The 12276-nt window shown below is 41.1% G+C and overlaps 1 protein-coding gene across 1 annotated transcript in view; it reads right to left on the bottom strand.

Annotated features, from left to right (window-relative positions):
* Positions 1–6287, bottom strand: part of LOC145396560 (protein amalgam-like) — a 108627-nt gene extending 102340 nt beyond the window's left edge. The window contains exon 1 of the mRNA XM_080269935.1: positions 6179–6287. Coding sequence (XP_080126061.1) covers positions 6179–6287 — 109 coding nt within the window. The remainder of the gene's footprint in view (positions 1–6178) is intronic.
* Between the last annotated feature and the right edge of the window lie 5989 nt (positions 6288–12276).

Genomic DNA, 12276 nt, shown 5'->3' with positions numbered 1-12276 from the left:
AGTACTGTAGTTCTTGCTACGTGTCCCGCTGGTTTCTCAAAGCCTGTGTGTGTGTGTGTGTGTGTGTGTGTGTGAAATTTGTAGGCTATAGGGTATATATATATATATATATATATATGAGAGAGAGAGAGAGAGAGAGAGAGAGAGAGAGAGAGAGAATGAACTGATTACATTTTAAGATCAGTCGACCAAAGGTCAGTGTCACAGGGCAAAGTCAGAGATTCGACACACTGTGAGTCCTTGTTTTGTCTTAAATGTCATTCTGTCAAAATAATTTGCATCTGTATCATACAGGAAGACATTAAAGCATAGTAAACAATTTCCAGAGAGACTATATTCCACCTGTTTACATCCTGTAAACCTATCTGTTACAGCAAAAGAGATATAAAGGATTTAAATATTCAAAATGAGAAAATTGGTCATAAGTCGGCCATCTGGGTTTTTATTTTTCAAAATTTCTAAAGGACGGGCATCAAACTCCTGTATGGTTCTACAAGCATACACACAGTATACGAGAAATTCCAACAAATTGTTTCTGAGACAAAGCGTGGAACGGACGAACCGACGTTCGGTGTAACGGACGTACGGACGGACATGACCTAAGATTCACCTTCGTGAGAAACGAAGGGGAATAACAAAATACGTTACTGTGGAAGAGGCATCAGGAACTCGCATACACCATCGAAAATTGAACCCTGAAGAGGAAGTCCCTTCTTTAACCATGGTGTTTGGCTTTGTTCTGTTCTTGCTACCTTCAGTAGCGTTTATTTAGCACAAGATACCTTTCTTGTATTGAACTGCTATCATATATACTTATATTATGCAAAGGCTAATGCCAGACGTTTTTTTTTTTTTTTTTGGGGTGGGTGGGTGGGAGGGGGAAGTGACATTCTGACATATAACTTCTTTACGGTGACATGCTTTTTAATTTACTTAAGAATGCCGGTCAAAAGTATACCAACTATTCCACTGCGTCTGCTTCACACTTTGAGCATGTCTCACTTTTTTTTCATTGATGCATCGTATCAAGGAGAGTCATCTGTATACAGAAACACAATAATAAGCCCCTCTCATCCTAGAAAAATTAGCTAATAGAGGATGTGGAGAGGTAGAAGAGGTAATGGAATTACCAAACTTGTGTCCCTGTCTACAACTTTAGTTGATTTAATTAAACTTAGGAATGCCGTCTGACTGCGATGGGGTTAACAAAGGGTTTATGTAGCTCTTCCTGTTCGAAAAGTTTCTCCTGAAGTGCATAAAAAGGGCTGAAGCAGTAGGAGTAGAAGTGGTTAACTCTTTTAGTACGATAATACCATTGAATGTCGTTCATGGTAGTATTAGATGATTTCCTTCTGCTTAGGAAAGACTTCGAAATTGAGATGGTCGTTTGTAGTCTTCGTTAACCCCTTTAATACAAGAAAAAATCCCCAATATGAACAAAATATTTTAATTGGTAACAAAAAATTGCGTCGTCATATTCGTATTAAAGAGTTTAATGATCATTATACGCATTATCAAGTCAACATAAGTGAACATGAAGATTTTTTTCTTTGTGAGGGCATAATAAATTAACCTCTTCACTACCAGAGGTCTTCCTTTAAGTTGAAAGAAATCGTCTGGTGATAGCAAGAGTGAAATAAAAAGACGTCATCGTAGTTGAATGATTAGTAATGTTTGTTCGTAAACCATCTACCACGACAGACCGTCCAACCGTTTAAAGTTCTCTGGTGGTAGAATGTATACAATGAGACACTATCGTTTTGAAGAGCTTAAGCTTTTACCATGAAATTAGTGTAATTATTATTCGCTTCGGCCAAGCACAACGTATCCCACACTTTCATCGATACTGGTATCCATTATGTTTTATGTGGTGCTGTGTGTTAAAAGTAATGTTACTGAATTCCTATCAGCCCGTGTGCCAAGTTAGCATCTGTGTCGTATTTGGATCTTTCGCAGTAGCATCTTTGTATGAGCATTTGTACCCTGTTTGTATCCTGCGTTTGTTAGCGTTTGTCGTACTTGCCTCATGTTTTGTTAGCATTTGTCGTTTTAGCATCTGTGTCGTATCGGCATCCTCGCCGTAATGGCATCTGTGTCGTATTTGGATTTCTTGTATTAGCATGTGTCATGTTACACTTGTTTCATGTTAGCAGCTGTGTAACATTAGCAGCTGTGTCGTATCAGCATCTGCGTCATATTAGCATCTGTGTGGAAATAGAATCCTTGCCGTATTAGCATCTGTTTTGTATTACCAAGTGTCGTATGCGTGTCTGTATCATGTGTCGTATGAGCACCAGTGTTGTATCAGCACCTGTGTCTTATTAGTATCTGTAACATCTGTGCCATATTAGCACGTGTGTCGTTTTAACAAATGTGTTGTCTCTGTCTTATTAAGATACCTGTATTAGCATCTGTTTTATGTACCTTATTATGATGTCAAGCATTAATGATATCTGTCATATTTGGATGCATTGACATGTGCCGTATTGCCGCGTACTGTATGCCATTTGGGTCTAATTAGGATCTGTGTCATCATTGTCATTCATTCAGCCTCGGATACAACCGAACAGGTGAACGTACCTCAAGAAACCAAGCAAGAACACAACAATGATTACAAAAAGAAATTAAGGTCATATACCAAACAATCGAACATAGGTGCAACTATTCCAATAAAATCTACAGTACATCATTTACGAGAATTAAATATCGATTTAAACTCCTTCTATAAATGAAATAACAGTCAACCGTAACGCACATCATCACTATCATTAACCACAGCTTTATAGGAAATTAACAGATTTTTTTTTTTCTCGGTAGGTTACGATGAAGGGACTTATGCTATGGATTCTCCTCTACATAGTAAGAGTATATGCGCACCTAGACCCCAAGCATATAGTACGACAAGGATGCCTCATAGCTCCAACGGCCACGACCACAATCGTTAAGGACGTCATGAGTACTGAAATAAGTCTAGATTACTTGTATGACTTACCTACTTATCTAGAAAGACTTGCGACGCCGATGCGAACTCTGGACTTCAAGATAGGGAATTATGTTTCACAAGCACATAACACCAAGGAAGTGGATGAAATGGTGAAGTTAGCGAAATGGAAACTAGAACAGGCGAAGTCAACTATGCTCGTCATGATCCAAGATCTCCCATCTTATGGAACGGAGGTACTGAGCGACAGGAACAACATCACACGTACTCGCCAAAAGCGCGGTTTGTTCGATCTGGGCGGCGCAGTTCTTGGAAACATCTTTGGATTGGCTACAGAGGATGACCTTAAAGAAATAAACAACAAATTTAATAAGATAGCTCAGGTACTAACATACCAAGATAAATTCATCACAGGACAGAACTCAGCAATGAAGACAATTGTGAAAAATCTGAAACAAGCAGAAAACGTAGCTCTCGAGAGTGTAGATAAAATAAATGAATTAGAGGGCAACGTTACTCTTTTCCAGCACTTCTCCATCATCACAGAACATATTGACACGATTCTACTACAATTAGAGAACACTAGAGATCGTTTCAGGGCACTTATGCAAGGAATTTCGAATGCTGGTGATGGCAAGATCACAAATGACTTACTCCCAGCTCATGAGCTACGTCAGATAGTTAGTCAAGGCATACATAAACATAAATTGAAGCCATTGTTCCGCAGTAGGGAATTTATGCAATATTACCCGTACTTAGAAGCAACACTAACACCAACATCAGTGATAGTTCATGTACCATTCATCACTGAAGACCTGTTCACAGTATACCAAATACACCCTTTTCCCTATAAAAATAACAACACTTTGGTCATCATCAACATCAACACAGACACCGAACTCATCATGGTTTCCAAGAGACGGGACACTGTCACTTTCGCAAGTGAGTCAACGATTGAGTGAAAGTGCCGCACATCCTTACATGCTGTTCATCTTTGTCCTGCGTACATTTTCACGTTTCAGCCTTCTGATACGGTCCCTTGTGAAATGGCTATCATCAGCAGTAACAATATTCATCATCATTGCAACTTCACTTTTGCTCCAGATAAACTTGTACACCATCAACGCATTGGACACTCACAGTTTTTTTATTTCCCTCATAACACATCAGTTTACATAGTCTGTCCAGATATACCACCATCTCATACATCAGCCTCAGGATTATACATAGCACCAGACTACTGTGCGGTATTTACACCAGCCATGTCTACTTTATCCACCATCAATCACTACGCCATTATCAACCATACACACACACATTTCCACCCACTGCCTAATATGAACTTAAACATGAGCACAAGTATTAAGCTGACTTCACCTAAGTTTGAAACTATGCAGCTGATCAATGAAACAATGAAGCCCTGGGAAGATTTGAGTTTGAGTATGTTCAACCCATATTATGTGTATAGCCCAGCACCTACTGTCTTTATAATCGTCTGCATTGTAGTTGCAGTACTGCTGTTCGCAATGCACAGAATGCATGCAAGAATTGCTAATTTGGAGTCATTATTTAGTGGGGGGAGAGTTAACATCACAGTTAACCACCCTGAATGAAGTGTATATATTTTGTATATAGTATTAATTATATATAAAAAAAAAATAAAAAATAATAATAATAATACAAAGAAGAATGACCCATATATGGCAGACCAGTACCATTATCTTTAAATGAAATATTAATAACTCTTACAATAATCTTAATTTTAAACTATTTTTATTCTTGCATGTATGCATTTCACTATAATAACCCAAGTACATACTGTATTACAGTTAAATAATTTACTTTAATGCATTTATTCAATTATGTATACAACTTATTTAAAATGTAATATTACTGAATAATCACTATTTACTATGAATAATATATGTATACAATATTCATACAATTGTTACTTTACAATATTGTATATTTCACTTAATTAGCTTGTAAGTTCATTGTAATGTGTATGTAGTTTGTATTAATATATTAGAACTATTAACTGTCGATGGTACGCCATTTTCGCGCAGCCGAGCAGATGTAGGACTACATATTATATTTACAAATCATAATAGATAGATAGATAAATAGATAGATAGACGCAGGGAGTCAGATGATGAGAGGTGTTGTGTCTGCGAGAATCGAGCAGTGCTAAACATGCTTACACACTCTGACGCGAGGAATGCTTGATAGGCACACGACAGCGTCTAGTGGCCATATACACACATGCTCACACACAGGCTGCGAGAACTTTCCATCCACGAGGAACACACATGACACACCCCTGCTACACCAGAATTTAGGATAGAGAGCTCAGACGGAGATTAGCCACAGAAGAGGCAAGAGAGAAGTAGACAGGCCTCAGAGGAGACAGGTGACGGGAGAAGGGCTTGGCAATTTGAGAGAGAGAGACAGATAGCGAGACAGGGAGGTAGCTACCCGGGACTTATACTTGTCCCATGTGAGAGACTTGTTAATATTTCCAAGACAAATAAAAAATAGTTCCATACTATTCTTTACCTCTCCTGTCACTACATGACAAATGGGGAAGCTACTACAATATATAAAAGCCGCTCGACCACAAGTCTAAAATATATATATATAACTCAACTACAACTCAAGCACAAAGAACCACAAGTATTCTATGACACAAAAGTCATTCATGACACGTGTGTCGTTTTAACAAATGTGTTGTCTCTGTCTTATTAAGATACCTGTATTAGCATCTGTTTTATGTACCTTATTATGATGTCAAGCATTAATGATATCTGTCATATTTGGATGCATTGACATGTGCCGTATTGCCGCGTACTGTATGCCATTTGGGTCTAATTAGGATCTGTGTCATCACTGTCATTCATTCCTTATGTAAATAATTAGTGCCGTTTCCAGACATTATTATTTGGCTTAGCCCAGGATAAATAATGTCAGTATTAGAAGCTGTTCCAGACGTTAATAAATCATCAAAAGGCACAGTCCTGCCGAATGGTTTGCCAGTTCTAACCACGTCTCTCTTCACCATCCTGTCTCCGAAACTACATTATACACCATACTGTCAACCACTCTTGTCACCACCGCTTTTGTTTCCATCAGTCTGCTCGCGATCTAAAAGCGACCCACCGTTCATAAATCACGACTTTCGGGGCTTGAATCCATGTCACACATGGACCTGAGCGATATTTTCCTCCCACACTTACCCACCACATAACTCCCCCACCACCACCACCACCACCACCATACCCAAACCCTCATGACTGTTGGAGCTCGAACCCTGGTTGTACTCGGACATAAGCAACACTCCCCCTCTCATACCATCTCCACACCTCCACGACCCACTTCCACTCTCTCCACCCCGCGCGCGTACGCACGCACGCATGCACAAAACACACACACACACACACACACACACACACACACACACACACACCGCTCGCTGGTGCAGTGGTAACGTTCTCGCTTGCCAACTGGTGGGCGGGAGTTCGCGCCTCGCTCTGGTTGCGAAAAGTTTCACTGACGAAGGGGACGGGTGTGTGCGTGTGTGAAGGTCACAGCCTTGCCCTTGGATCGGACTATATGAGCTCTCAGCTCCTTTCCGGGAGGGTAAAAAGCTGACGATCACGACCATCAAGTGATACTGACCGACCCGACCCGGTGAATTACACACACACACAAACACACACACACACCGCTTGCTGGTTCTGTGGTAACGTTCTCGCTTGCCATACGGTAGACGGGAGTTCGCGCCTCGCTTAGGCTGCGAAAAGTTTCACTGACGAAGTGGGTGGTTAGTCCCCCTTGAGCAAGGGGATGGGTGTGTGCGTGTGTGAAGGTCAAAGCCTTGCCCTTTGATCGGACTATATGAGCTCTCAGCTCCCTTCCGGGAGGGTAAAAAGCTGACTATCACGACCATCAAGTGATCCCGGTGAATTACACACACACACACACACACACACTTCTTACTGCCGGCACTTCCCACACATCCCCCACCACGCCTCCATCCCACCCACACCTCCACAACCCCCCACACCCCCACCTGGTTTCCGTGTTGACACTGGCTCGCTACTTCATCATACGAGGTTCAGTGCCCAAGGGTGATCGTGTTTTGAAGTCGGGTTATTTTTACCCAGCTAAAAAAAAAAAAAAAAAATGGAACGAAAACAAAGATAGACGGACAGATCTAAGGTGTGGTATTTTGTGTGAGAAAGAAAATGCATTTGTGTGTGTGTGTGTGTGTGTCCGTGTGTGTGTGTGCGCGCACCCTACGTGCTTGTTTGTTTGTTTGTCTTTGTGTGTGTGTGTGTGTGTGTGTGTGTGTGTGTGTGTGTGTGTGTGTGTGTGTGTGTGTGTGTGTGTGTGTGTGTGTGCTTCCGCGCGCGCGAGCGCCAATGCGGTTGCACGCTTCTACCTATATCATGTGTGTGTTCTATATGCTAGAACTTCTCGAATGAATAGTAACTAAATTTATTCCAGACATATTTCCTGCCAAATAGTCTTCAACACTCTTGTTCGGAAATTCATTCGCATGGATTATCTTAACAGTCAGCGTTCAAAATGCTCTGTATAAAAGCTTTATATATATATATATATATATATATATATATATATATATATATATATATATATATATAGATATATATATATAGATATATATATATAGATATATATATATATATATATATATATATATATATTTATATATAATATGGGATAATACTGCTCTACTTCTACCTAAAAGGCATTAGTAAAACATGTAGAGAAGGTTATTTCTTTCATTCCCGACGTTTCGTACGCAGTGTACATTATCAAGTGACTGACAGTCAAGGTACAGTGAGTGGGTACCGTATATATATGTGGATCTGGGAAACGGGTATATAGCCACTAGGAAATAAGGTGAAGGGGGGGGTGTAATCAGCCAACGGGAGTCGGGAGATAATGATGGATGTCATCACTCCGCCTCAGACTTCGTATGGGGATGAACAGGTTGGGATGATGGGATGGTTGCAAGTTCTCTTCTCTGTAGGTACAGTCATAAAAAAAAATATCGTTATCCTTCAGAGCTATACACTGTGACACAACGACGAAGTGTTGTGGAATGATGGGACAGGAAAGTTTGTACCGCAAACCCATAAATGTCGGTTATGTGAGACACAGATAATAGAATTTGTGCTAGAGGTATGAAAAGCTAATTACATCGTTTTGCCTCTGTGCATAGAGACAATGCAGTTTGTTATCCGGCACCGAATTCATTACATAATAATATAACAGTGGTGTAGAGTTGGCAACACACATGCAGATGGGCAGTGAGTATGTGCACCCATGCCAGACATATGCTAGTAATTCAGCTGATACCAGGCAAGTTAGTAAATTTCAGTGTAATAATGATATATATTGCTTTCTTCATATAATAAATGCAGAGCGATTATAGCCCTTTGTGCACCCTGTGACGTCTCCATAATGCATAACATGGATATACCACACCCCATCCATATTAACTCTGAAGCATCCATCTGAAGCATTTAACCCACCGCATCCCGTAAACATATATATATATATATATATATATATATATATATATATATGTCCACACGTTTCGTCACTGTCAGTCCCGTTGCCGTATATAAATGCGCATCAATTGCAAGGTCCCTAATTTGCACAATTTTCAATTTTCTCGTGTGATTTTTGGTACGTATACACTGGACACCTTCCTCTACAAGATGCCAGGCAGGGACAATGCCTTACCCTGCATGACCTCCCCTCCCCCACGCCATTGTCTCGGCAATTCACCTGTTACCAGTGACCTGGCCAGTAAAGACATGTCGTGCCACAGTACGAAATTCAGGGCCAGAGTGATTCCCCAATCGATGACAATGTATTTACATAGCATTAGAGGAAGAAACAGTCAGAAATGATGATCAGGTAATGTCGCCAAAAAATGTCAGGTATGTTGATGTGTTTGGTGAGTGAAACAATGCTTATATTACTGGGTGAAAACCAATATACTCTCTTACTACATTTAAATTCGAACCAAATAAATAAATAAATACCGTTTATGAGTGGTGTGGAATAGTTACCCTCCCATAGAACTCGTTTTCTTTGGAGCGAGCCTGATAGAAAACACAGTAAGGTAACGGGTACTGCTACCTCTATTGAGTATTTTAAACCTCAGGTGAGCGATTTCTCTATGAATATACGATGTTTCTCACCAAGTGCAGAGGTTTGAGCCAAAAAAAGTTTTTCCCATAATTGGTCAGGATTGGGGGGAGGCAGTGGTGGAAAATCGGTCGGGACGGGGCGGGTTAACCACCCATCTAAAGCAAACAAATGAACTCGTGCACCTCTGCTAGATTGTCATTAAAAAACAAAAACTAATTCAATGCCTGTAGCTTTAATACCCTTCATAATAATTTATCTGTTGCATTCTACAGATAATAAGCATAGGAAAATGATAAATGTGGTGAGTTTCATTATTAATCCCCAGCGGGGCACTCAGGGTAATGCAAACACATCTTTTATATTTCCCCACCATATGGCTCATTCTTGCTTATTATTCCAACTTGTGTAATGGGATTGTGATATGGCAACACTAGATAGGGGAGGGACGAACAGCAAGGACCCGCCCACATAGCCCAGCTAATGTTCGTTTTGCATCGAACGTTGCTGGGAGTAACGATAGCTTTTCTTATGACTGTACATCCTGGAGGACCTATTCATGATGACGAGGGCTTTTAATCTTCCATCACTTGTTTGGTCAGGTGGGAATTGTGGCAGTGCCTTGTGTGTATTTTAGGAATACTATTCTGCAGGTGAAGTGTTATTCATTCGCTAAGCTTGGAGGCTGAATATCCTATGTACAAAGAGGAGAGGGACTCATAGTTCCCTAGTTTGCAAGTACGGTATATTCATACATAAGATGACTGTTCTACAGGTTCGATGTTTGTTTCGTCGTTTTTTTTTTTTTCAAATGGTTAGAAGTTTTCTTCTTTTTATAACAAATGACAAAGACTAGGGTGTCTTGGGGTCTGCTTGGACCGACATATCCTCTGATCAGTTTTTTCACTGCTCTTCTGTTTTATTCAGGATGGATATGGGCTTTGTAAAATAACAATTTTATTCGTTGCCCATCCTGGATTGGCCTGTTTTTGATTTGTTGGCATCATTTTTCTATTTCACTTTTTACCACCCCATTAACATCTCAGAAATCCGTTCCGTTGTTCACATGGACCAGAGTGTCTCTTTCTGTCTCTTGGTGAGTGGCGCCCCAACTACTTGAGTGTGTGAGGGCCCTCCTGACATGCCCTGAGAGTGGAGCCCTTGTATTGTTGAGGGCACTCGCTTTTTCCATTGAGACACAATCCTGGGTTTGTTAAGTTTTGTATACGCTTCTGTGGAATCTGCTGGGGCTCTGCTGGACAAGCACGTCCAGAAAGGAGAGCTTGCTGTTGACACTGGATTCAGTAGTAAAACTGAACCCAGAGATCTGCAGTTTCTCCTTAAGGCTTTGTCAGTTTTCTTTGATGTTACTCTTGACGAAGATGTCGTCGATGTAGCTGGCATATATGTCGGGTTTGGTTATGACCCTGAAAACCTCTTTTTCAACCATCCCCATGAAAATTTGGCGAAAAGGACTCCAAAGGGAGAGCCCATAGCAACACCATCCTCCTGGTTGAACATCTTTCCAGGAGCACAGAAAAAAGGAGTCTCCTATGCACAGGTATCCAGTAAGGTTTATAGAGCCGTTTTCGGTAGGTCAAGTTTGGAGACATCATTTTCGGGGTAAGTCTCATTCAGTATGTATGTTATTGTGCAGTCGACGGGGATGCTCGCGATTAAGCTTTCCACATCCAAGGACGCAACCATGCCTTCAGGGTTGGAGTTGTTGAGGAGGTCAAGGAAGTAGCAAAGGACAGGTTGTAGTCACCAGGGAGAAAGGGCACCAGTACGGTACCTTTGTGACGTATATTGCATCACAAAAGACTGCACCTCACATTTCACCTACACACGTGGTTCACTTTCCTCGTGGCTTCTCCTCATTTCACCACACACGTGGTGTCCTTCCCTCATGGTTTTTTTCCTCATTTCACCTATACACATGGTTTCCTTTCTTGATGGCTTTTTGCACACCTAGTTCTCGGAATCAGCATCACTATTGGTGCCGCTACCAATAGAATTGAATTTCTCTACCCTCCTCACCTTTAGTGGTGCCTAAACCAATCAAATTTGAATACTCAGGTGACCTAGCCCAACCGGTGCTCCCCCCCCCCTCATTAAGGGGCTTAAAAGCTAGCGGGCGACCTTACTCGCCCCACTTCTCTCCACTGTCCACTTAACCCCGGCTACTACCTGCTCTGCATCTCTCCTGGTAAATCTTGCCACGCGGTACAGCTTTACACATACAATTACACAAACACATCAGCCCAGCACTCCCACTTCTCACTAAATTCATTACTCACACTTTCATTCTGTAACTATTTATCCATATAATCGATCTACTTATGTTGTATTGTAATGGTCTTGCACTATCTTGAAATCATGCAGTAACTCTGAATTGTTCCAAGTCAATAATCACTGTCCTAGCTATTTCTTCCCAGCACAATTGTGTTTATCTATCCTTACCATTCGCCTTGGTGTAGCCCCTAGTAAGATATATACCCATAACCTAAAAACGATACAGTGGTGACCCCAACCTAATAACAACCACTCCACACTGGTGACCCCCAATTACATAGAAAGAAACACCACACCTAACGTAAGCCTCTTGGCAAGCTTGCATGTTGGCGTGGTTATTTGACTTATTTTAGGTCTGAGGGGGATCCCTGGGTTGTGTTTTTACATCACCATAACAATAGGCCAGACCATAATCCTCAACATATTTCGTTAGTTTCAGCCATCCTGCTGTACCGTTGACGACATCCGCATATCTATTAACTTTCCGTTTTATTTCATTCCTCGGATTTCGTGTAATACGGCCAAAGTTGGTGTCGTCGTTCAGGATGGCGTCCATCTTCGAAAGATAATCGCCTGTAGGATGCAGGACATTAATTATAGCCTTATCTGTACGGTGGAGGGTGATTGCCGGATCCTTTCTCTCTCTTGAATGCTTTCGTGTGCCTTCTCTTTAGCACCTCGCTTCGAATGTTTTCTCTACTTTTCCTTGCCTCTTTCCCTAGTTCAGCATGGAGGCATTCTTCATTATCCACTTTCCTTTCCTTAGTGTGTTGGTGGATGCCATCAAGGAGAATCTCAGACTGTAAGCGTTTTTGCCATGGACGTGAATTAGAGAAGATATGGCAGTTTAAAAC

This window comes from Coenobita brevimanus, chromosome 38, assembly GCF_032717465.1.
Source record: "Coenobita brevimanus isolate Jiangsu-jjx chromosome 38, ASM3271746v2, whole genome shotgun sequence".
Lineage (NCBI taxonomy): Eukaryota > Metazoa > Arthropoda > Malacostraca > Decapoda > Coenobitidae > Coenobita > Coenobita brevimanus.
This window is presented reverse-complemented; position numbering and strand designations above follow the sequence as displayed.